Raw genomic sequence first — 24,887 nt, 5'->3', positions numbered from 1 at the left:
CTAAAATATAACATGAGGCGAACAAAAATAACTATTTCAATAATTTACCCCAAATTTATCACATTTTTATTTATTTTTATTTTTCTAAAATAAGGGTTTTTAATCTAAAATTGAAAAACTATGATAATTATCCATAAATTAATCCTATTAATTTTGATTATTTTCTAAAATTGAGTATTAAATTAGATCAATAATTTAAATTACTCTTTAAATTTAAAAATATTTTAATAAATATAAGGGTTAAATATTAAATTAGTACATGAACTTATCTACTTCTCTCAGATTAGTACCTATAGGTTTCTTTGTCCTAGATTGGTACCTTTACTTTTTTCTGTCCACTAGTTTAGAACCCTGAGTTTAACAGAGTTAAAATTTTGCTGATGTGGCAACGCTGACCACTCGCATGCCACCACGTGTCGCACTCGCACTCCCAAGACTCCTTTGACCCGTTGATTCATCTTATGCCTTATCCATTATCCCTTTGGTTTTTTCTTTCCCTTTCATCACCTTTACGTTGTTAAACCCCACCCCAATATCTAGGTTTCTAAAGGAAAACCAAAAAGACAAAGGAATAATAATAAGAAACCCCACTTTTTGCATCCTGTTCATTATCTTCTAGACCCCTAACTCCACTTCTTCCATAGCATTTTGACCAAAAAATTCATACTGGGATGCATCAAAAAGCGCATTATTTGCAAAATCATTAACTAATTTAGCAATTAAACAGTAGCATAGACGTGATCAACCAGGATAACATATAGCTTCATAACCATCAAATGCAAGAAACATAAAAAAAAAACCTTTGTTTTGTTTAAGATAAAAACAAGAAGACCTGGAGCTCGCACGAAATGTCAATGCTAATAATAGAAAGGACTGCGTACTCCACAAACAACTTAGAGTGAAACACGAGTTCAACAAGTCTGAGATCCACACGGAATGTTAGTATTAGGAATGGTGGAGTCAAGATAAGAGAGTAGAGTCATACTATGAGCTATAATAGCATGTATAAATACTCGAATACGCTCATCAATAAGACACAATACAAAGTTACTCGACATGAGGAAATTGAAAAAGAAAAGAGGAAATTGAGGAAAGGAGAAGTTGTTATGAAGTTTGCCATTGGGTTGATCCATATTTACAAAAATTGACATAACAAAAAAAGAAGAAAAAACCCTAGCTAGATATAATAGATAAAACAACGATAAGATGAAGAAGAAATTAAAACCCCAAAGATATAGAAAGAAACGAAGAAAAATCTGTGAGAGAGAGAGAGGAGGTGGTGAGAGATTAAGGGAAGGGAAGAGAAATAGGGGTTTTGATTTTGGGTCTAGGGTTTCGATTTAAACCAAAAAGAATAAGAAAAATAAAAAGGGAGGATTTAAATCAAGAAGGAATGATTAAATTCACAACCAAAAAGCAAAACAAAAAAAAAATTGAAAATTTGACGAAGAAGAAGAAGAATCGAAGTTGCAGTCGATATTTTCTGGGGAAAAAGCTTTGAATTTGGGCAATCTCAATAGTTTCCTTTTTTTTTTAATTTTTGTTTTTAAATTTTTTTATTAAAAAATACAAAAGGGTTTTAGAAGTGTGACACGGCACATTAGTATTCAGTGCTACCACGTCAGTAAAATTTTAATATCATTAGACTCAGTACCAAATTAAAGAAAAAAAATTTAGATATCAATCTAATAAAAATAGATAAATTTAGGTACTAATTTTACATTTAACCGTAAAATAAAACTACATTTAAATATTAATTATAATTCTTTCTATCTTCATCTTTAATGTATAAATTAATGGTGTAAAAATAGAATAAATTACCATAATGAAGATAATGTGATATACTATTCAATTATATAAGATTTCTTTAAAAATACAAGTGACTGAGTTCTGATACTAATTTTATTAGATCTGTCAATAGGTCAAGTTAACTTCGAAATTGGCTCTAATAAAATTCTAGGCTCGAGTCCTGTCCGACCTAAAAAATAGGATTAAAATTTACTCAAGTTCGACTCAAATTATAGATGTTAAATCTGGGCCTAATTCGTATTAAAATTTTTATTTTATTTTTTTATATAAAAAATAAAAAATATAATATATCAAAAATACTAAAAATATTAAAATAAATGTTTAAACAATAACAAAATTAACAATAACAATTAAATGCCTGTAAAATAATAACAAAATTAACAACAAAACAAGAGTTCTATAATATTTAAACAATAACAACAAAATAATAACAGCATAACAATGAAAAAACAACAGCAAAATAACAGTTTTTCTATTTTACAAATTTAGGTCGGACCAGACTCAGACCAAAATATTTTACTCGAGGCTTAGCTCATTTTCTAAACATATCTTTTTTTTTTTGTCCGATCTCATCGAGTCAATATTTTTAAGCTAACCAATAAAATTAACCATTTATTTAGGGTTATTTAGAAAAAAATATAAATACAAATTTATTTATTAATTTATTTAGTCTTAAAAAACCCAACAATTATCATCAAGCCGTCTGCCAGCTCATCTTATCGTTCCGTTATATTTAACGGTGTCATCTACGCCTCCGGTTCAATTCCACCAATTCCCCCTCCCCGTTTATCCGTTAAAACTAACGCTGGTTATCCCCCCTCCGACCAGTCTCTTTTTCTCTTTCACATTTTCCTCCCCAAAATTCCATTCCATTCTATTGAATATCTTTCAATCTCACTCTAAAAAACTCTCATTTTCTCTCTCTCTAATTTCCCATATCTCTCTTTTTTCCATCACAATAAAAAGTTTCTCTCTCTCAAGAATTCATGTCGGTAAGCAAATCTTTTTTGGTTTTTTTTCTCTTTCATTTCCTGTTTAAATTTGTTATAAAAATGTTTAATTTTTGTTGTCTGATTAAATTTACTTTTCTTTTCAATGGATACGAGCTTTGGGTTGTTGCGATTCATATATTTTATGGGTTCTTTTGTTCTGGGTTTTTAATGTTTTTCCTTTTTGTTTTTTCTTAAAGAATCGATATCGATTTTGTTGCTGATCAAAAGTTTATTTCGTTATCATTTTGGGCAAGATTTTTTTTACTGATTAGAATTGTACACTTCACTTTATCATTTTGTCGCTGTCTCATTTGATGGGTTTTGGTGGAAGCTGGTTTTGAGCCTTTTTGTTTTATGTTTGATTGATGAATTGAATACCATTTAAGCAATTCACTTGTGTGATAGCATGGTTTATGGTTGGAATTATCTTTCTTAAAGGATTGAAAAGAAAATGCTTTAGAAAATATGTGAGTTGTTTTAATGTACTACTAATTTTGTTATGGATATTCATTGAAGTTTGTTCCTTAAGAAAATTAGCTTTTGCTGGGTATTTTCACAGGGCATTTTGTTGTTACTTTGGAAGTATTTGATATTCTAATCTGGAAATGGAAGCTTGTTCTTCAATGTCATGGCCTATACATATGATCAAATTCTGAAAAGTAGACAAATTTTTCATATCGACCTGTTGATTATTCAATTCACCTTCTCTAAGTTTCCTTATGGGGTATATGGCAATGTTAGTTTTCGAAATGTCTGACTAAGTTATGCTTGGATTCCCATGATATTAATTTTGGTTTTCGATTTCTAGTTTATCCTGATTCAAGTTTGACGTTTTGGCAGACTCTTTTTAATCTCTTTTTTCAAGATAATTTAAGCTTTTAATGTATCTTTCAAATTACTTGGTTGTGTTTTTCTGTAGTATATTTTTATCTCCTTTAATGGTGGTTGCGATTCATGTAATTTGTTGTATTGTCACTATCTATGCATTGGCTAACTCTCATTTTCCTACACACCTAACATCTCCCTTCAATAAAAGTTGTCTCAAGTGAATGAGTATTGATTATACAGTAGCTTAAAATAGGTACCCATGAATCATTTATGATTGGTCTTAGGGCAGGTTCTCTTTCGGATTGCTTTACGTAAGTGATCATTAACCGGTGTTTGGTTAATTTAAACTATGCCATCTATTTAGGCCTACAACGGACTGTAATAACTCAAATTGCAACATGCCTTTTTACCTGACTGCTGTAAGATTCCTGAATAGATTTCAATACGAGCTCGGCTGAAATTACTTCTGTTTGCCCTATTGCAAAACATCCCGATTGCTTTTGCTTTTATTAAATGAAATTTACTTTAATCATGTTGAAGCTGAAGTTATGTAAGAGCCGTACGGTATCTAGCAGCTATCATTTAGGAGCTTTGTTGGCATTTAGAGATAAGTTGCATGTGATTGCTTGCTAGTTCGGAACAGAATAGATCTACTCTTGTTCTATTTGAAGAAACCATAATTCTATAAAGACCTAGAAAGTGAAAAATATCTTCCATGGTTATGCTAATAAGTAGGGTGACCTATATGGAAAACAATGAAGAGTTGTTTGTAATATCCTGGTTTTTCCCTTTATTAGAGTTTGGAACCATCGTGGTAAGTAATTTGTTAGAGCAAACAGTTTTGTTGTCGGACTTTCCTAGTTGGATTTTGGACAAGTAATTCTATGCTTGGAGCTCTTTTGTCTGTACAATTTTTTATTGGATTGTTATGACATGCAACTCGAGATATGAATCTTGACAGGCTTTAATTTTGTTGCCTTGATGTTTTGTCTATCTACCTTACTTTGGTTACAAGGATATTGACGGATGCATTTTACTTCTCTTTTTGCTCAACAGGACCAGGGTCGACCATTGCCGAAATTCGGTGAATGGGATGTCAACGATCCTGCATCAGCTGATGGATTTACAGTGATCTTTAACAAGGCAAGGGATGAGAAGAAAACAGGTGGCAAACCGGAGTCACTGGAAAAGGCTGACACTCATGGTAAGCCTGGAGCCGACCCCAACAAACCCCAATCCGTAAGTAATCTCTAACCGACTTAGCACGCATACAACTGATGGTATAATAACAGCTTGCGCGAACGTAGCAATCGTAGATTTCTCTTTTAACTCAGTGTTATTTTTCATTCTAGAAAAAATGGCTTTGCTGCGTTCAAGCCCCGCAGGCGGAATCTTGATGAACTCATGCCGATATAAGAGCTTCCACTGCATGATGAAGCCCCCAGCTTATATCCTAAACAAGATAGGGATGAATGGGGGGCATTTGATAAAGCTCTTTTGGGATTGGATTTCATTTTTGGTTGTAAAAATTTATATTGTGGTGAGATAAAAGGGAGCAAAGAAGACAAGCACTTACTGTATTTATATTTGTATGTAATGATTTGGTAGGCTGTTATGAAAAGTTTGGGTTATTATTTTTCTTCTTTGTGATTGCCTTATAGCTTGTATTATAAAAGCAGTGTAGAGAGGTGGTGTGCTATACAAGTAATTGGTGTGTTTTACAAAAGGGAAATTTTCTTCTTTTAATTTCATTTTCACTTTTTTTTTTTTTTTGCTTTTTCTTTCCAATTTATTTTCAATGAAAATAACTGTAAGTGTAGGGATGTGAATTCAATTTTTATATAACTCTCAATTTTATTTAAAATTTTACTATCTTACCCTCAAAAACTAAAATTGTCGACTCTGGAATTATTAAATATATTTTTTATATTATATTTATTTTTACAAGGTTAGATAAATAAATATTACAATTTTTATAAAAAATTAAAATATTTATGGTGTATAAAAAAGTTAAAAGTTTTATAGTAGTGATCCAAATAGTTACTTAATTATTCAATTGGTAGTATTTTTTTTATTATTATTCAATTGCAAAAATTCAAAAAAAAATCATTAACTATTCAATTTTATCTTTTCTTCTTTTTTTTTCACTGGTAACTTTTAAAATTAGCATAATAACAACTTTGATCCTTAATATTTATATATTGCTGCAATCTAGTATTTGATTTATTAATGTCTAATTTACCTTCATTGTGCTGAAAAGAATTGTAAAATTAATTTTCTTAATTGAACAAAATAATGTAAAGAAAATTAAGAAAGAAAACCCTAAACGCATTCCCTTCCCCTAAACCACTATTAAGATGAAATCGGATTAGGGTTTTATAGTCCTCTGATGAAAATTAACATGACTTGGAACTGAAGACATCACCGACAATTGAGGTTACCCTCATAATGAGGATTGCTTTCAAGCGTGAGTCCATATTCCAAACATTCAAAATGAAGGAAAAAAGGTAAAAGAATTAGGAAGATTTTTAAGAAGAAGAAAAAACAAGGGCCATACCAGAAGAACAGGTGATTCTGAGAGGTAAATGGAGTTGGTGAAGAGGACAACCATAGGGTTTCGATGATGATTGTCGATTATGTAATATAAAAAAAGTTAATGGTTAAATAAATGGTGCTCAAAAGCTATGGAACTTTGGCGTGGCTCTTTTGTCAAAATGGAGTAGCTTTTTATTTATTATTTATGGTATATTTATTTTTTTACTTTATATATAATATCTTCAGTCAAAAAATAAAATAAACTTTTTTTTTTGTTTTACGTCTCGTAACTCTTTCTCAACTAGGCTTGGGCGCATAAAAAATATGTGCTCTTCGTCATTAAATTAATGTGTTTGCTCATGGTAATTGTGACTTCTCAGAAGAATCGGTGACTATATTTCTAAGGCATTTGTTAGTACTAGTACATCTGAGAATTCTTCATTAGCTAGTTGTAAATAGCCTCAGGATTATGAAATATCCCAAACACTTACACTGAGGTATTGACAGTGATTCTCAAATATCTTAAAACAAAATGTGATACGATGAGATAAAATGTAATAAAAATAAAGACATAGGGAACGAGTTACCTGCTCTTAACGATCAAAGTGAATACTTTCATTCTGACATTTTAAATTTTTTAATTCGGAACGAATCAAATCTCTTCAAATAGAATTCAAATCTACGGCCAGTCAATTAACAACTATACTTAATTTTAGTTTCAAACATTGTTTTAAATAGATGGCAGTTACCTACAATTTCTATACAACACATTGTACACTTTATTTAGCTTATGTAACCATAAAAATGAACTTCAAAACAATATTATTTAAATTTCAATTTTATTTTGTATTGAAATGTAATTTTTTTTAAAATTTCATAATAACATAGTTAAATTTATTATTAAATTATATGTTTAATATTTTACAATCATGTTTGCGTGAGTAAAAAACAATACATACTATATTTATACGCTTTTCAATTAAAACATAATTAATTATGTATGAGTAAAAAAACCTAATTTTAAGTAAATCAACTAAATGGATATGATTTTAAAAAATTTAAAATTTAATCTTATACTTAAAAAATAAATCTTATTTTGTTATTTAAAAATATTAATCCAATCACTAAGATCAAAAATATTTTCTGTCAAAATTTATGTCCTAATATAAATTGGAATATAATTAACAAAAAATTAAATATATTAAATTAATAAACTATGACCATCGACAATAACGATTGAATTAAGATTTTTAATTGTTCAATTTTTAACTTCAAAATACAATGATTAAATTTCAAATTCTATGCAAGTATAAAAATTAACAGCACATTTTAGCCTAATAAAAATGTGTAACCGATATTTTTTTTAAACAATCTCATTAAATGTTCAAATTATATCAACTCTTTTTGACACAATGCCTAAAATTAATTATAATCCCTTCTTAGCCCAAAAATAAGAAAATAGTAAATTGACGTTCTCCAACAATAACAACAATACCCATGTTTAAAAAGTCCCGCTAGATAGAGACCACATCTTTTTAGGGTAAAATAAATAAAAAAAAATACTATTGTCGGACTTGTATAGATTACAATACAATACAATACAATACAAACCATACCTTTAATTTCCTCGCATTTACTTTACATAGGTTCCTTCACTTCAAAACTGTCAATTATTACAAAGCTTAACTATAATCAGAAGCAGACGAGCTAATAATAACACTACAACCTACATACAGCTATTTTTATCTGTTTCAACGAACATGCAAAATGCAAACCCCGAAAATGAACGCAAACCCATTGCTCACAGTGTAAAAATAATACTAGCATTTAACCTCTCCCAACACACACAACATAAACACACTTCATATATCAAACAAATAAGTTAGAACAACCTAACTTAACTGGCACACAACAGTAACAGTGCCCATGCCAGTGCCCCGATCGTGCATGGAGGCATTTGCCTATATATAGCCAATACCTGCAATGTCCGGGAAAACTGCTGGCTTATGGCAGACACTAAGACACAAGCTCCAACAGGCCTCGAGAAGGGATCCTTTTACCCCCTAGTCTTTGCTCGCTTCATTCCGAGGCTGTTCTGGAAAGGGGATAAAGAACCAGACATTGGAGAGCCTTCCTCACGAAGTGTACCATTCAGCATTGCTAGCTCTCGCAGCTGTTGTTTCTTATAGAAATCCTGGGATTCATCCTGTTTTTCAAAAACAAAATAAAAGAAAATTTAAGCAAAAAGATATGCATAATATTAGTATTATCACAACACAAGGAAACTTCACTCACGGTAGGCTTCAGCAAATCTTCAAGTATCTCACGTGCTTGCATTAGGCGAGCATCAACTATTTCAACGGGTAATTCTGCCTCAATTAGGATATGAAGAGGTTCATTCAGATGTTCATACCCGGGTTTTCCTCTCATCATTTCCTCCTTCACAAATTTTAAGACATAATAATTCATTTAAGTTGTATCCATAATGGTAACTGCTAAAAAGTTTAGGGTTTACATATTCGATAGGTTTCACTTTCAACAAAATCTTTGAAACATGATCACATATTTACCAAACTTATTTAATGAGCAATAATTACACATAATATTGCAAGGCAAAGGACCATTACCCTAGCAGGATCTTTAATACTGCCCCGACCTCTTATAAGGACACGGCACTCCGTATTTGCCTCCACACGCTTAAGAGAGTTGCCCCTAGGACCAAGGAGGCGGCCAACAAAATTGTACTGCAACATTAAATTAGTTTAGATGCTGAAAAAATAAATCTTCTAAAATCACTGTTAAGACATGAGTTCATTCATACATTAGGATACTTGTCGACAGGAATATCCACTCTGATTGTTCTCTTAACAATAAGACCGGATGAGCCCCTTTGAGAATTCAGCCAGTTCTCAGCCAAAGAGGGTTGTACTAAACCAGGCATCTGGCACCATAATATTCAAGGCTTTGTTAAAAATATATATATATTAACTCATTAACGCAAATGTCTCAAAACTCCTATCTGCACTTTTTTTTTGGGGGGGGGGGGACACATGAAAATGACAGTGTAGTTATCAATGTCAGCAATAAAGTACACAGCGGAGAGAATAACTCTATTAACAGAACACCTAACATGCACTGTCTCGCACTCTATCGACATTTCAGGCTTCCATCCTAAAAAAACTGAAGCTTAACACCAAATAAGACTACGAGTAACTACCATCCCCCACAAATCTGATTCTATCTTGATAATGATAAAGACCCAGGAATGAGTTATATAATTAAAAGCAACGGCCTGAAACATTTTCTATGGTAGAGTTAGTTTTCAGGACTTCTTCATGTTAGCCTCAGATTGCCTGTCATAAGAGAAACGACAATACAAGCTAGATTTCAAATAAAGGTTGAGTTAGCATGAAAATATAGTAAAGTAATAAGTCAGGAATACCTCTTAAAGCAGTAAAATTAGATGGTAAAGAGTTAGGTTAATGGTTAGTATCCATACTTCTGATTGAAACTGTGACATCCATCTGTTCATATCGGCTCCTCCATTTGAAAATGTTCCTCCAGAAACCAGGGGGCTAGCTTGTTCAAGCCCATTTTGACCTAAAACTGATGCATTCCCCAACAGTGTAGTTATACGCAAAATTTCTGCTCCAAAAATGTCATTTTCAAGAATAAGATGTACCAGTCAGCATTTGTTAAGAAATCAGTTAGCAGTCACCACAAAATGGAGAGACCAAACGCAATGTTAATTTAGTCAGTTAAATATCAACTCTGGCTTCATAAATTAAGCTACTCTTCCAGTTAAAATGTGGAATTTTATTTTGGTTTACTTTTAAGTCATTAATAAATATTATTACATTAATTAAAAAAGAAACACTAATTAGTTGACTGCCACCAAATATCAGCACATTGTTGCAGGACAGCTTTTATAGAATAGAAAAATAGAAAAAAATGAGCAAGCACCTATTTTGGCCAGAAGTTGGCAACTAATGTCTCTCACAACTAACCTAAAAGAACTAAATATTACAGGGAAGTTCCCCACTCAATTCCCAAGACGAATACCGGCAGAATCACTGGCTTTGCCCTCTGTAACTCTTTCTTCATATCCATTTCTTCCTTCACCACAGTTAGTGAGGTTCAGAAACTTCCTTTTTCCTCCCTCTTTATCCTTCACTTCAATCGTTTCCTAAGATATGTCTAAGTATCCATTGTTACATTTACATAGAAGGCCACCAAAGTTCAAGTAAGATTCATCATATTAGTTATATAAATTATTTTAGAACCATAGTTTCTGTCATTTAATGATTGCTCTACCCAAAAAAGAAAATGAAAAGAGTAAGCAAATATTCCATCGTGAGCTAAAAATTGCAGGTAGTCGTACCTCAATCACAGCTCCACCCAAGTCTTAGTAATTGTCAGTACTATCTACAATTTTCATGACACGCGAATCATGATTTCATTCACGTTAGTTTCAGTGGGCTGATCCTTAATTAGAATTTCCAGTCAGTAACTCATAGAATTAGTATTTGGCAATTAAAAGTTAGCTTCAAGTCGTTGTTTTAGTGATGACAAGGAGGGAGGGAGATATTGTCTGCATGATTCTTTGACAAGAAAAAAAATTGCTACTTAAGAGTAACTCACCTTGGTTCAACAGTCTACAGGTATGAGGAATCACTGTCATAAATGGACTAAGCTTGTAACGCTCTGCCAGTAACTCCGAGAGATATCTGCAAGAAAAAATAAAACCATCAGTCCTTCTAACCAAGGTAATGTTAAAGTTGGACAGAAACCGTCATTAATGAGAGTTTCAAACAATCCCCAGATTTTTTAGCTTCGATTCAAGGGATAGCAATGGATAGTCATCATCTGAATCTGCTTTCGTATTGAGGATAATAGATTCAGATTCTTATGTCCATTATTTAAATTTACTTTACTTTATAGATCTCCAACATGAATCCATTAACTGCTTCATTTTTAAAAATTTTTAAATAAAATCTTATTAGACTTATTAAATTTGGATATTTAACAGATTTCGAACTTCGATTTTCCAAAAATTACAGATACCTGACCTGCTGTCATCACTTTTCAATTCAGTACAATTATATCCGGATCACAACTTAAACAGCAACCCTAACCCCCACACACATACAACACTAGAAATTCATCAGTTAATAAATTTTAACTGATCTGATATTAAAATCATAACATCAACAGAAACTCAAAACGAAAAAGCATAATCAGTTCAAAAACGAACGATCAAGCTCTAGATCTAGGAGATTTCAGCAGAAATGAGCTAGAAAAAGCAATTTTAACAGTAAGCTAACCAAATTACAAGAAAAGGAGAAAGATCAAAGGCAAGATCACTCCATTAACCGCAAAGAAACAAGCAGATGATGCAGATGCAACAGGATCGGAAGGGAAAAGAAGAATAAAAAAAACGAAGATCGCAAGAGGTTAGATTAAAAATAAATGCAAGACTATGAGAGGATAAGAAAAAAAAACAAAACAAAATAAAATAAAAAAGAATAGCTTACTTCTCTTGGTCAAGGAGAGCGGCGGCTGCGGAGCGAAGGCCGGATAGATGGGGAGAGTGAGGGGCGGAAGGCGACGGAGAGAAGGCCATGCATCTGCCTCCGCCACCGACCGATGAAGTCATGAGTTTAGAAGAATGCGTAGTTCAAGAAGGAAGTGCTGGTGGTGGTTCTATATGGTTTCTCCCTTTATAAACCTATAGGAAGCATAATATAATATAATATAATATAATATAATATAGCTTAATATTTATATATGGACTAGATTTTTCTTTTGTATATAAATTTTCAAAAATAAATAGTATTTTAAACAAAGAATTTGAATTTTCAAAAAAATATAATTAATCTGTAATAAGAATTTGAAATTTAAACACTATAAATTTGAGGAAAATTTTATTTTACTTTTGTTAATGATTTTAATGCTTATAATTGATTACACCAGTGAATTGAGTACCAATTTATTTTGTAAAATTATTAAAATATCTTTCTATAATTAAAAAATATTAATATTACCACTAAATCAAAGCTTTATTTTAATATAAAATTTACATTTTAATTATGTTATGTATACTTTATTACTTCCGATGATTTTTTTGATTAGGTGTGATTGTTCACCTGAAAATATATCCCTTTAATAAAATTTATTAAAAGAAAATTTTTTGGTCTACGAAATATAATGAACTCGGGATTACATTTACATATGAGAAAAGTATCAGTACCTTCACATGCCCATTAGACCAGATAATGAGTCAGGTCACTAGCTCAAATATTAAAGTTTGCTTAAAAAGTAAGAGGGTTTGGACAAAAAATAAAACACATTTTCTAAATGGTTCAAGCCTCCCATAGGATTTTTTTTACTCGGGCTTGGGCCCGACCCTAATCAGTTGTTTTGTTGCTATTTCACTGTTGTTTTGTTATCATTTTGCTATTATATTGCTACTATTTTATTGTTATTGCTTTAAAATTGTATAACTCTTGTTTTAGATTAACCAAACACCGATTAATGATAACTTACGTAAAGCATTTGTTTGCTAAGCTGCAACTATATTAGTGTTATTAAGTATAAAGATTTTTTTAATATATTTTCAATTTGTTAAGAAACATTTATTATAATATTTTTAGCCTACTTGATGTATTATACTTTCTAAATTTATTTTTATTTAAAAAATAATCTAAAAAATAATAATACAGGTGAGTTGATCTGGGTTTAGGTTTAGTATTTTTAATCTAGATTGAGCTTGAGTAGAATTTTAAACTCATTTTTAGGGTTAGGCTCGACCTAAGAAAATGGGCCTAAAATTTTGTATCAGTCTAACCCATAATCAGGTCTAATGTCCATTAATAATGGAACTATTTATTCAAGTGTCAACTTTAGTTGTGAAATGATGAATTTAAATTTGATACCTACGAAATAATTATTGTCATAGAAAAAAAAATCAATTTATTGTTAAATAGAGTCTTAAAAAGGTTAAAAAACTATTGATTGAGTCTTAGTTCGATTGGTATAGGTATTGTTGTTAATGCAAGTACGGATGAGCATTCGATCGAATCAAGTCGAATCGAGTAATAAAATTTTCAGTTAGTCGAGTTGATAAATCCTATTTTAGCAACCGAACTCAATTTGAACTTTTTACTAGAATCGAGTCAAAAACTTTCGAATCAAGTCGAGTTAACGAATCTTATTATTTATATTCAATGTTGCATTCACATTGACCGATTTATTTAACTAGTAGACAAAGTACAATATTATTTAACTAAACAAACAATATGACGTAGTTTTGTCTTTTTTTTATTTGGATTTTCGGATAACTCAAATTATACACAAATGCAAGTCTAATTTTTTATTTAATTCAAAATTTAATTTTTTTTATTAAGTTTTTTAATCAAATCGAATTTTACTCACTCATAAATATATAATAACGTAGTTTTGAGTGCGCATTATCCTCATATTTAAGAGTTAGGGAGGGATTAAAAGTAATTCTAGACATTCTGTCAAAACGAGCAGAGATAATCAAAACTTATAATGAGATTGTTTAAAAAAAATTCAAAAACTCTATATATTAATTAATATATACAACTTTTAAAATAAATATTAATTAGTTGACTATTACAACCACTACAATAAATTTATTTCCATAGTTATAAATAAAATGAAGATTCTCTAACACGTGTATTACCCTTTTTATGTAATATAAAAAAATGTTAAATTTTAATTGTGGTCCTTCATTTTACTTTTAATCTTTATATTTTAATTTTTAAATATTTTGGTCCATATATTTTCACAATGTTTTTCGTTAATCCAAGTATATTACATCGTTAAACTTTTTAATTAAAATATTTTGTGATTATATATAACTTGCCTTGCATTCTTTTATAATATAAAATTATGGTTAAATTTTAGTTTTGACCCTTATATTATGTTGAAATTTGAGATTTATTCCAGATACTTCAATTTTTGGTATATTTTAATCTTTATACTTTTATAATGTAATTAATTAATCTAAATAGTTAACATTATTAACTATTTCAATTAAATTGATGATGCCAATTTTCTTTAAGACACCATTCCAACTAAAATATTTATTTTATCATGACGGTTTCGAATGGGTAAATAAATTTTATACATGTTGAATTTATATTTTAAAATTATTTGTTATACATATTAATAAAAATTAATACCAAATATAATTATATGGCTTGATAATAATAAATCTTAATTTTAGAAATATGCTTTACTTCATGATTTTTAATCTCATTAATATAAGCTTCTTTATTATTTCATATAGTTTTCAATAAAATAAATATAATAATTTAACCTTTTCAACATCAAGTGGTAAGTGTTATCTACTACTTATTGTATTATATTTTTTTTCTTTTTGAAAATTTAGTATAATTTTCAAATACAGTGAAAAAATTAAATACAGGATACTATAATGTTTAAAATTTTAATAAAATGGAAAAATATATAAAATTGGTAGTATTAAATAAATGCTAACATATTTTTAAAAAACTTAACATATAGATATGAACTAGATTTATGTTTTAGCCCTTTATTTGCTTGATTGAACAAAACTTGAACTGGATAAAATGTTTATGCTATACGTGAATCTGAACTTTATGAAAAAAAGAAGATTTCACAATGATTCTTTGACTAGATGCTCCTTGTAAGATCAATTGAAAGAAATGCTTCAAAAGGGTAAAGTATCATAGAGATCCCTGTACTAGAAGTCATATTGTATTTTGCTCTTTTACTCAAAAAATAAGTAAATTAATCCCTAAACGTTGAATCAAAGAGCAAATCAGTCCTTTACTTTGTGCAAACATTCATGAACCAGTTTTAAAAAGAGAAATAGATTAATTTTTTTAACAAAATGATCAATTTGCTCTTTAATCTAAGATACAAAGACTAATTTGCTCATTTTTTAAGTGGAAGGGAAAAAATACAATCTGTCTTTTAATACAATGACATCCATAGTTCTTTTACCCTTCAAAGTGTATTTGATAAGAAAGTTTACAGTAGAAAATAAAGGAGTAGCAATTACTTCAAAGCAATAGCTACCAACAAAAGAACCATACCATTTTATCTTTCAAAGTAATCAGTATCACACCGGTGAATGTTCCGTTTTTTATTATGGCACAAAACAGCACCTAAATGTTTCAGTGTACAGTTTTCCACTAGTATGTACCAGCCGATATGACCGGAACCAGTAGGTAATTGACTACCTTAGGGATTTTACCAATAAATTACATACTAAAAGCCTAGCATTATACTCCACACATAAACAACCTTTCTTATACTACTAATATAAAAATCTATAGTGAAAAGCTCAACTCAAGTGAATCCTGTAAAAAGGGTTTCCACTTTTAAGGAAGTTGTCGTATTAACAAAAACAAAAGTGGGGAAAAGGGAAAAGAAAAAATGGCTCCAATTATACTAACAATGAAATCTTACATTTGGATCATACCACCAAAAATAAAAACCTCAGGTGGGAACAACCATCCCTGAATGGGATGATAACTGCAAGACGACCCACACGAACACTAAAATGAGTAACACCAACTGCATGAAAAAACATAATGTTACCTTAAACACTCTCCTCTGCATCATCAAAACGTTGTTGGTACCTAAGGCATCTCCATAAGACTTCTCCAACTCCCTTGCTTGTATCATTGGTGTTGCAGCAGCTGTATTTTCTGCCTCTCCCAGCTTATTTGACATCCAGGCTTGCTCCCTGGCGAATGGTGTTTGATCTTCAGATACTTTGAGATGATGATTGCCTACAGAAACTTTCAATTTTTGTACTGCCCTGGTTAGGGTTAGAAACTCGATTTCAGCCTCCATTCTCTGTTGAAAGAGGCCCTCAAGGTCAAATTCCATTTCTCTGTATTTTTCTTGCCGCAACCCTGCCGTGCTTCCTGGTTCTTCGTTCCTTGACCTGCTACCATTTACACTGGTTTCCAGTTCAGAAATCTTTGAATCCCTTGCCTGCAGTACAGCCCTCGCTTCCTCTAGTTTGCTCTCCAAATATTTTACTTTGTGTGTTAAGGTGAATAACTGAGTTTCCAAGGAACCCAAAGTACTTCCACTCATCTTTTCAGAAGCTAATCGGTCAGATGGGCTAGTTTCCTGATCAGCAAAAGTAGAATCCACATGATCATTTTTCATGCTAACCGAATCATCATCTTGAGATGCATTTTCCTTTCCAATCTCCCCGAATTTATATAATTCTGCAAGGATAAAATCACTCCATTGAACTTTAAAAAGTACAGGACACAGTCTGCAGTTATGCTATCATTAAATGAGTGATATTTAGTAATATATATATGTATATATATATCAACACCACTCCGCCAAGAATGCAAACAAGTACTTTGCAGCCCTACTTGTCCAGTGATATGCTTGTTCTAGGCTTATGCCTACCTGAATGAAACATGCATGGAGACTGGTATAGTAACTTTCAAATTTGGCCTCAATGAGGCTTTATGGAGAACAACTATTTTCAATCTTTGTCCAAAACTATTTTCAATCTTTGTCCAACTATGGAACAAAGGATATAGTAATCAACTGCTTTAAGTAAATGCTTTGGGAAATATTTCAGAGATTCAAATAAATAAGCTAACTAAAAAAATAGCAAATTAAGAGAAGCGGTATGATCAACAAGCAGGATTTGCAGAGCATATAATGAACAATATGCATAAGTTGTAAAACATGATGAAGGTTTATTGAAGTTAGCAGAAGGATATCACACCCACCACTTTCAAGGGCTTCTTGGACAGAACGGAGAGAAAGAATAGAGTTGACCAATGGGTCCTGATCTGGTGAAAGTTGGTGACTCTCAATTTTTTCTTCCTTAGCCTCCCAAGACAAGTTCACACCCAAATCATCAAGTGAAAGTTCTTCAATTTCACAGGAACTTTCTTTCCTATGAGTAGTCTGTACTTCCTCATTGCTCTGGCCTTCACCTTCATGAGCTTCATCACCATTTCTCCTATCATGATTCATGGAACTTCCACTTTGCTTTCCGTTGCTTGTCACTGAAACTGGACTCAACACAAAGCCAAAGTTGGAGCTTCTTGAGTCCGATTCAACACTGGATTGAGAGTTTTCCTTCTCGATTTTGATCCTTTCTCCTCTTGGCTTCTTACTGCTTTCAACATAACCCTTTCCCTGTTGAGCTTTTTTACTTGAATTACCCACAAATTTTCCACTTAAATTCTTCATACGGTTTTTCCCATGCACATACCCCAAAACAGTAGGCAGGTCATATCTTGTCTTTGGCATACTAGCTGCCGTAGAAGACTTGCTACTTCGATCCTCGCTATTTTCAGAGTCAGTAGTAGCAGCAGAAGGCACCCCAACTGCAAATCTGGAATCTGAACTGGGGCTATGATTCATGAACCCACTAGCAACATTTGTGTTCTTCAATATATTCAGAGGCCCAATATGAGGCTTATTATTCTGCTTGATCTCAGCTGATGCATTCTGTTGAGGTTCAGTTGGATTAGCAGAACCGGACAAACCTCGCTTCAATATTTTACAACCATCCACAGTGGCGGTTGGATCCTTAACAAAATCTCTTCTGATACGCCTCCATTTCTTCAATCCATAGCCTTTGGTGGTAGGAGGAGACGGTGCAGCAGGAGATTCAACTGGTACAGTAGGCAAATGCATCGACCGTATAGTCCCAACAGGGCCATTCGCATGACTATCCACTGCGAAATCATCAGAAACAACACCACGATCAGTGGACAACCTCTGTGTCTGATCATCATTCCCGCATAGCCCATTATCCTTACTCTTGCAATCATCAACGTGATTATCCTTGATCTTATTAGCATCAACATGAGGCACAGTGTGTTGAGTGGATTCATTATCCTCCAAAGATTCAACCGCAGAACATTCACTCTCCAAATCCATAACTATTAATCCGTTCAAGATTTAATCAAGAACAAGATCGAGATCAACAACTATCATTCCAAAAAAAAAAAACATGTCAAAATCAATCAAAATATAACTATGCTATTCAATAATATTGCAGCAAAATTCAATTAATGAATAAAATCCAATACACACTTATCATTGGGATTCTCTATTATAATCAATTAAAAAGGAGAATTAAGCTAGGCTTTACCTATAAACATTAACATTTATACACCATGAAAAAGCTCAGCAAATAATGAATGGGAAACAGAAAAAGAAAAAAAAAGTGTGAAATTTAGGATGAATTACCTTTTAGGGCAATATCTTTACAGAAATTGTGAATGAGGGTTTGGAAATTGAAGAAGAAGATAGATTGAAGGGAAACGGAAAATCCTAATCTGTGGATAAATTTGCAGTTATATACGCCATGAAAATCATTATCGGGAGAAAAATTATGGTGTTATTAAATAATAAAATAAAATAAAATAATACTATTTGAAAAGTAAACTAAAAAGTATTGCATAGTTTCATTATGCAACTTGCAAGTAATAAATAAATAAAGAAAGAAAGAAAGAATTTTCCTTTTTGGGTCAATATGCAAGTGGCAACAATTGATGACGGTAGTAGCACTACCAGGTAAAGAGGGCATTTAACCAAATATTTATAAGTACTAGAAATTATAATTTTTGTATTTGATTTTACGTATTTAATTTTTAATTAATTTTTTAAATATTATTTTTTTATTATTTGTGTTTAGTATTAATCTCATTATATAGGTTCTTATTATATACCGGAGTTTCTCTCCAACCTTTAAATAGGAGAATAATATGCTTAAATGCATTCGAACCCACATTTTTCTCTACTGGCAACTTTGCAGATGTCAATCGAGCTGATAGATGAAAAAATTGAAATGAAAGTGGTTGATAGTTGATAGTTGATAGTTGATAGTTGATTGTAGTAGCTGATCTGACCAACTGATTTTATTAATTGTTTATTTAAAAGAGTTTAGTAAAACTTAACTGATAGATGAAAGCTAATGTATGTAAAATGACAAATAAGGGTATGACACATTTTATTATTAAGTATTTATTAGTTTATAATACTTTAGTTTTTGTTGGGTAAAATTATTGAAATAAAACACTATTACGGGTTTTTTACCTAAATAAATTAAAAAAAATAAATACTGAAATAAGTTGTCAGCTGGATTATATATGAAAATTGTATGTTTTTTGGGTCGTGCCTATCTGACAGGCACAACACCTTTTTTACATTAAAATATTTTTTGTTTTTTAAATAAAATATTATTTTATTTTTATTAAAAATATTTAAATATATATATACAAGTCAAAATACAGTCAACGGGTCAAAATACAGGTTAAAAATACCCGAAACAGGTCGCGTCTGTCAAATAGGCGCAACTGGTTGCGCCTGACAGGTAAGTGTCACTGCCCTAACACCGGCGCCCCTCTGCACGCACAGTCCCCCCAGCGCCCCTTTGCTACACAATACTGCTTGGCAATGTGCTATCCCTTCACAAAGGAAAAAAAATTGTAAATGGGGGACCTTATAAGCATAGTCCATCAAGATCAAGCACCCACCCGAAGAGAGAAAAAAAAAAGAGAGAGAGAATGGAGAAGAAGAAAAAAAAGGCAATGTATTATTTTAGTAAATAATTTTGTTTATAATTTAAAGAGTTTAATTAAGATGTTGTGAAATTTTTTTGTTATTAATTATTATTTATAATTTTTTTGTGTTTAGTGTTTATGGTTTTGGGTTAATATTTTGTATGAATGTAATTTTTTTTGTTTTTTATAATTATTTTAAAACTAATTTGTTAGTAATTTAGGATTATATTATAAATTTTTGTGTTTGTAATTATTTAAAATTAATTTATTAGTAATTTAGGATTATGTTATAAATTGTTGTGTTTAGTTTAATATTTGGTGAGTTTATAGTAATGTAAAATTATTTTGTTAAATATTTTGTTAGTAATTTATTATAAATTGTTGTGTTTTGTGAGTTTTTAGTAATATAAAATTATTTTGTTAAATATTTTGTTAGTAATTTTATTATAAATTTTTAGTGTTTTGTGTCTTGTTATAGTTATTTATTTTGTTAATAATTTATGGGATTAGGTTACAAATTGTTAGTGTTTAGTATAGGATTTTGTGATTTTTTTAGTAATGTAAATTTTTAAAAAAATAATTGTATAGTTATTTTGTTAATACTTTTTGATTAGGTTATATAAATTGTTAGTGTTTAGTTATTTGTTTTGTGATTTTTTAGTAATGTATTTAAAAAAAATTATAGTTATTTTGTTAGCAATTTACGTTAGGTTATATAAATTGTTAGTGTTTAGTTTAGTGTTTTGTGACTTTTTAAATGTAATTTATATATAATGTAATTTTTATATAATATAATTTTATTTTATTTTTTTTATTTATTTGACAGTTTTTATTGATTTATTAAAATGTTGATTAAATTTGTTATTATATAATTTTATAAGTTGTTTGAAAGAAACTAATCAAGTATGTTTTAATTTCTATTTTTATTTTTTTAATTCGTATGTTTTTTATGTTTAAATAGTTTATATTTATTTTAATTATATTATTATTGTAATCTAACATAATTATTTTTTATTGTACGTAAATTTGGGAAATTATTAGATATTTACCGTGTTTTGTTTCTGAAACTTGAAACAATTTATTGTATTTTTTGAAAAAATTTAAATGCATTCATTCTTTTAATTGCAGATTTGCAACAAATGGATTCTTTGATTAATAATAATCACATATCAAGTACTATTAATGAGATGGTAATGAAATTTTTATTTGATACTCATGTTATTTGTGGAATTAAATTATATTGTATTAACTATTTTGTTAATTTAATAACATCAGGGCTCGTACTGCGCATTGAGGGGTAGTGTTAATAGTGTAGGGTTTCTGCCAGACGAATGCCTAATGCCATACTTAGAGTTAGCCAGGTTCGAATCAATGGCATTGATCCGGACTTTTGATCTGCATTATAATTTGATTTCCGCTTTAGTCGAGTGATGACGTCCAGAGACTCACACATTTCACTTGTCGTGCAGAAAGTGCACCATCACTCTAGAGGATGTTGCACTACAGCTCGAGCTCCCCATCGACGGGAACATGATCATGGGCGTAAGTTTAATCTCTAAGCCGGCTGCCCTTTGCTATGACTTACTTGGACGCTTACCAAGGAAATTTGCCAGATTGAGGTTTTTATGGCTAAAAGCCAAGTGAGGGGAAATTTGCCAGTTAGGGGTCCGCAGTGTTAGCCATGTTGTATTGCAAACTTTGCCGGACGACAGATCCTTCTGCGATGAACATAGGCGGATGCCTCATATTGCTGCAGTCGTGGGCACTTTACCGGATGCCATTGTTGGCATCCATTAGTCACCAATCATATGTATTTCCACTCGCTAATAGGTGATGAAATTGTACTCGTTATAACAATTAGTTGACTTTTTCTCAGATTATATTGTTCTAACAATTTGTTTTCGTAGATGGAGCATTAATCCAGGTATTAGGAGGTCATACAAGATTTCGATATACCGTCTAATATCGAGAATCGTGCTGGAGAGGGGGTAACTTTTTCCAATATCAATTTAATTTTATTATTTTATCTCACTTGACCCGCGTTAATATAACAATGTTATTAACTATGCAGTTCATTTGGATATCGTATTTTGTTCCAAAAATTATGGCGGTTATTCCCTCATCTTCCCACATCCACTCAAACCTATGGTGCATTAATGCACCCGTTATCAATTTTCAGACAATAGAGTGGTATCATGGCGATCGAGTACTCCGGTAGTTCGGTTGCATACAGTATATCCTGGCATTGCTAGTACGATTGAGGGAGATCCATGGGATTAACAGGAGGGGGAAGCATGGAAGAGATTGGAGAGAAATGCATGAAGAATATATTACGATGTGAAACAACTGGTTGGGGAATGTACCTCAGATGGATCGTGCTTTAGATCTACAGTCCTCGTTAGAGTACATACAATGGTACTGTGAGATAGGGAAATCATTTTTGTTTGGTGGGTGATCAATGGTAGTCCCTCCACATACGACACGAATTAGACAACCCTTTCCATATCTGCATTATGCACCAAAGCCGGAGCTAGAGTCGAAACTACACTCTGAGGATAGTTCTTATCATCCAGATTAGGGGGGCGATTACTATTTCCTGGGCTCATCAAGCCACGGATATCATTCAGAGTTTGATATCTTCAGCCCACTACCACCTCAGTACTCTAGTCATCCCTGCTCGTATCCACCTCAGTACTCCGCTCCTTCCGGCCCATATCCACCACCATACTCCACTACTCCTGACCCATATCCACCGCCGTACTCCACTCATCCAGGCTCAAGTTCATTGATGGCGTTTGAGACATGATTTTTCATCTATATTTTGTACACCCACACATACAGATGAAGAGAATGTTGATCGCTGCAATCGCCTGCAACGTGAATGTCAAGCTCCATAAAAATATACCCCTAGAACCACACCATCAAACTATCACTTTTAGGGGGTTTTGTAATATAAATAACTTCATATTTATATAATAAATTTTTTGCCATTTTATTTATCAATTTAATTTATTTTTTAAAAAATTTAAATAGTCAACTTTGTATTTATGTAATGATTTTTTTACCATTTTATTTATCAATTTTATGATTTTTTCAATTTAAATAAATAAATTTTATACTAACTTTGTAAGTCAAATTAGATTAACTACAATAAATTGTAGACAAATTTTAGATTCAATCCTCTCAACATGTAATGAACAACATCTCAATTTCTATCTAATCGCGACGATTGTCCGACATGGTAGTTTTAGAGCAGGCATTTACTCCGATTATAATCGGCTAATTTGTATACGCCACACAGCTTCCCGTCGGATTTCTCCCTAATGGCCATTCCATTATGGATTCTAGATGATTGCGGACGACCTTTCAGGTTCCTACGTAACCCTTTGTTTGGGACAAGCTCGAAGGTCATCGAAGAAACCTCCTACGTTGATAAGTCAGGAAGCACGGGGAACTCGTTCTCTCATACACGCAATGTGCCCTCGAGGGTATACACTTCATCAATAAATTGTTCTACATTAAGCGAAACTTTAGCACAAGCTGCCACGACATGTGTACAAGGATAATGAAGTGTCTAAAACCTCCTGTAATTGCACTGTCTGTTTCAGAGATCAATTCCATAGGACCTAAGTGGTATACCGGGTCGACCATCGATAGTCTCTGTAACTCGAAACATTTCATTACGTCATGAATATACTTCTACATTTGTCGACCTCGCCATCTGATGGTTTGCAACCATTGCATCTCTGGCATCTTCCACAAATACATGTCCTGCATTCATCTGGTTGACTTGTTGCTGACTCATTCTTGGTATCAACGTAGTCAACCTGTAAAATGTAGCCAAGAAGACAGATAAAATCAGAGGATTTCGTGTTTTTAACAACATAACGTTGATCACCTCTACCAAGTTTGTAGTCATTTGACCGTAACGAAAGCCCTCGTCAAAACTTTGAGCCTATTGTCACGGCTCCGTGGTACCCAACCATTGTTGGAAAGTTGTGTTTGTCTGACATTCCATGTCACTCTCAAGTTGAGTCATCCTTTGCCAGAAAATGTGTGGCTCTAGCTCGTGCATTGTGTATGTATTAAGAAAATATAAGTTAAAGTCTCGCCCTAAAACATTAGGTTATATATTGAAAGGATAAGATTATTTTTTACCCATTCTCACAACTTGTCTCCGCTAGTCTGCATTCTTATAATCTCGTAGAAGTTAGCTGCAATGTGTCAGATGCACTAAATGGATCTCCATGGCACACCGGAATGCCTAATGGTGGCAATTAATCATTTCCCTCTATCAGAGATGATGTAAATATTATAATTACTAATAACATGCCTCCACATGTTTGTAAAGAAGAATTCTCACGACTCCGTGTTCTCATTATCTACGATGGCAAATGCAATCGGGAACACGTTCTTGTTCCCGTCTTGAGCAACCGCAAGAAATAGGATATGTGTATATTTACTGTATAGCCATATCCTATCTATTTGCACAAATGGCTTGCAGTAGAGAAAAGCACACACGCATGGATCAAACATCCAGAACATTCGTTGGAAAAAAAATTTCCAAGTTGTAGTTGGTCATCCGGGCTGTAATAAGGTCGCGTCTGCAACTCAATGACAGTCCACGGTACGTACTCTCGCATAGCGGCTATCCATCCCTGTAACTTATTATATGATGCATCAAAATCTTCGTACAATTGGTCAATTGTCATCTGTTTAGCTATCCATACCTTCCGGTATGATACTCTATACTGGAATTGTGCTTGCATTTCAGCAATCAGTACCGAAACTTTAATGGTTGAATGTCTTTCACCATTGGCATGATGCATGTACAAATAGTTTTGGAATCAAGTTTTTGATGATCTTTTGTCATACATGTTGAAGTATATGTGTGAGGCCCAACAAATATTCGTAGCTTCCACATTTGCGACTTCTGGATAAATACAACTCGTATCTGCCAATTGTAGCCTTCCACCAACCTCTAACATTCTCCAATATGTAATGTCGGTTTAGACACTGTGACTTTGTTGTCCAATGATATATTCATGCTATACTCCTTAATGGAAAATGCGCAATTTTCCTTACTTTTGAATCTCTGGCCTACAAACAACTCTTTAAGATCGGAATATACGGCTATCCAGTGAGT

The 24,887-nt window shown here is 32.0% G+C and overlaps 3 protein-coding genes across 4 annotated transcripts; 1 reads left to right on the top strand and 2 right to left on the bottom strand.

Annotated features, from left to right (window-relative positions):
• The first annotated feature begins 2,477 nt into the window (after positions 1-2,477).
• Positions 2,478-5,375, top strand: LOC107927263 (protein NOI4). Of its 2 annotated transcripts, none has more exons than XM_041079963.1 (3): positions 2,478-2,801; positions 4,686-4,868; positions 4,982-5,375. In XM_041079963.1, exons 1-3 carry the CDS (start codon positions 2,796-2,798, stop codon positions 5,024-5,026), a joined length of 234 nt encoding a protein of 77 aa, XP_040935897.1. In that variant the 5' UTR covers positions 2,478-2,795; the 3' UTR covers positions 5,027-5,375. The 2 variants fall into 2 exon arrangements, with proteins under 2 accessions (XP_040935897.1, XP_040935896.1); XM_041079962.1 differs by having other exon boundaries at positions 2,607-2,801; positions 4,686-4,872.
• A 2,390-nt stretch (positions 5,376-7,765) lies between these two features.
• Positions 7,766-11,920, bottom strand: LOC107927262 (KH domain-containing protein At5g56140). Its single transcript, XM_016858297.2, has 7 exons — positions 11,699-11,920; positions 10,806-10,891; positions 9,664-9,809; positions 8,986-9,105; positions 8,792-8,908; positions 8,460-8,603; positions 7,766-8,370 (listed from the first exon to the last, which is right to left on the bottom strand). The coding sequence occupies exons 1-7, from the start codon at positions 11,818-11,820 to the stop codon at positions 8,221-8,223; spliced, it is 885 nt and encodes a 294-aa protein (XP_016713786.2). The 5' UTR covers positions 11,821-11,920; the 3' UTR covers positions 7,766-8,220.
• Positions 11,921-15,291: 3,371 nt separating this feature from the next.
• Positions 15,292-18,751, bottom strand: LOC107927285 (WPP domain-interacting protein 1). Its single transcript, XM_016858347.2, has 3 exons — positions 18,426-18,751; positions 16,949-18,163; positions 15,292-16,423 (listed from the first exon to the last, which is right to left on the bottom strand). Exons 2-3 carry the CDS (start codon positions 18,111-18,113, stop codon positions 15,678-15,680), a joined length of 1,911 nt encoding a protein of 636 aa, XP_016713836.2. The 5' UTR covers positions 18,114-18,163; positions 18,426-18,751; the 3' UTR covers positions 15,292-15,677.
• Positions 18,752-24,887: the final 6,136 nt, after the last annotated feature.

The sequence above is a fragment of the Gossypium hirsutum genome, chromosome A11 (assembly GCF_007990345.1).
Source record: "Gossypium hirsutum isolate 1008001.06 chromosome A11, Gossypium_hirsutum_v2.1, whole genome shotgun sequence".
In the NCBI taxonomy this organism is placed as follows: domain Eukaryota; kingdom Viridiplantae; phylum Streptophyta; class Magnoliopsida; order Malvales; family Malvaceae; genus Gossypium; species Gossypium hirsutum.
Note: the sequence above shows the minus strand (reverse complement) of the source record. Positions and strands in the feature narration are given on the sequence as shown.

Coding starts and splice junctions, on each gene's coding strand:
- LOC107927263 (XM_041079962.1), top strand. Junction 4,873..4,981: donor CAACAAACCCCAATCCGTAA/GTAATCTCTAAC, acceptor TTTTCATTCTAG/AAAAAATGGCTTTGCTGCGT.
- LOC107927262 (XM_016858297.2), bottom strand. CDS start 11,820: ATGACTTCATCGGTCGGTGGCGGAGGCAGATGCATGGCCTTCTCTCCG. Junction 8,604..8,791: donor GTATTAAAGATCCTGCTAGG/GTAATGGTCCTT, acceptor AAATTTGTGAAG/GAGGAAATGATGAGAGGAAA. Junction 8,371..8,459: donor AAGATTTGCTGAAGCCTACC/GTGAGTGAAGTT, acceptor TTTGAAAAACAG/GATGAATCCCAGGATTTCTA.
- LOC107927285 (XM_016858347.2), bottom strand. CDS start 18,113: ATGGATTTGGAGAGTGAATGTTCTGCGGTTGAATCTTTGGAGGATAAT. Junction 16,424..16,948: donor CCAAGAAGCCCTTGAAAGTG/GTGGGTGTGATA, acceptor TTATCCTTGCAG/AATTATATAAATTCGGGGAG.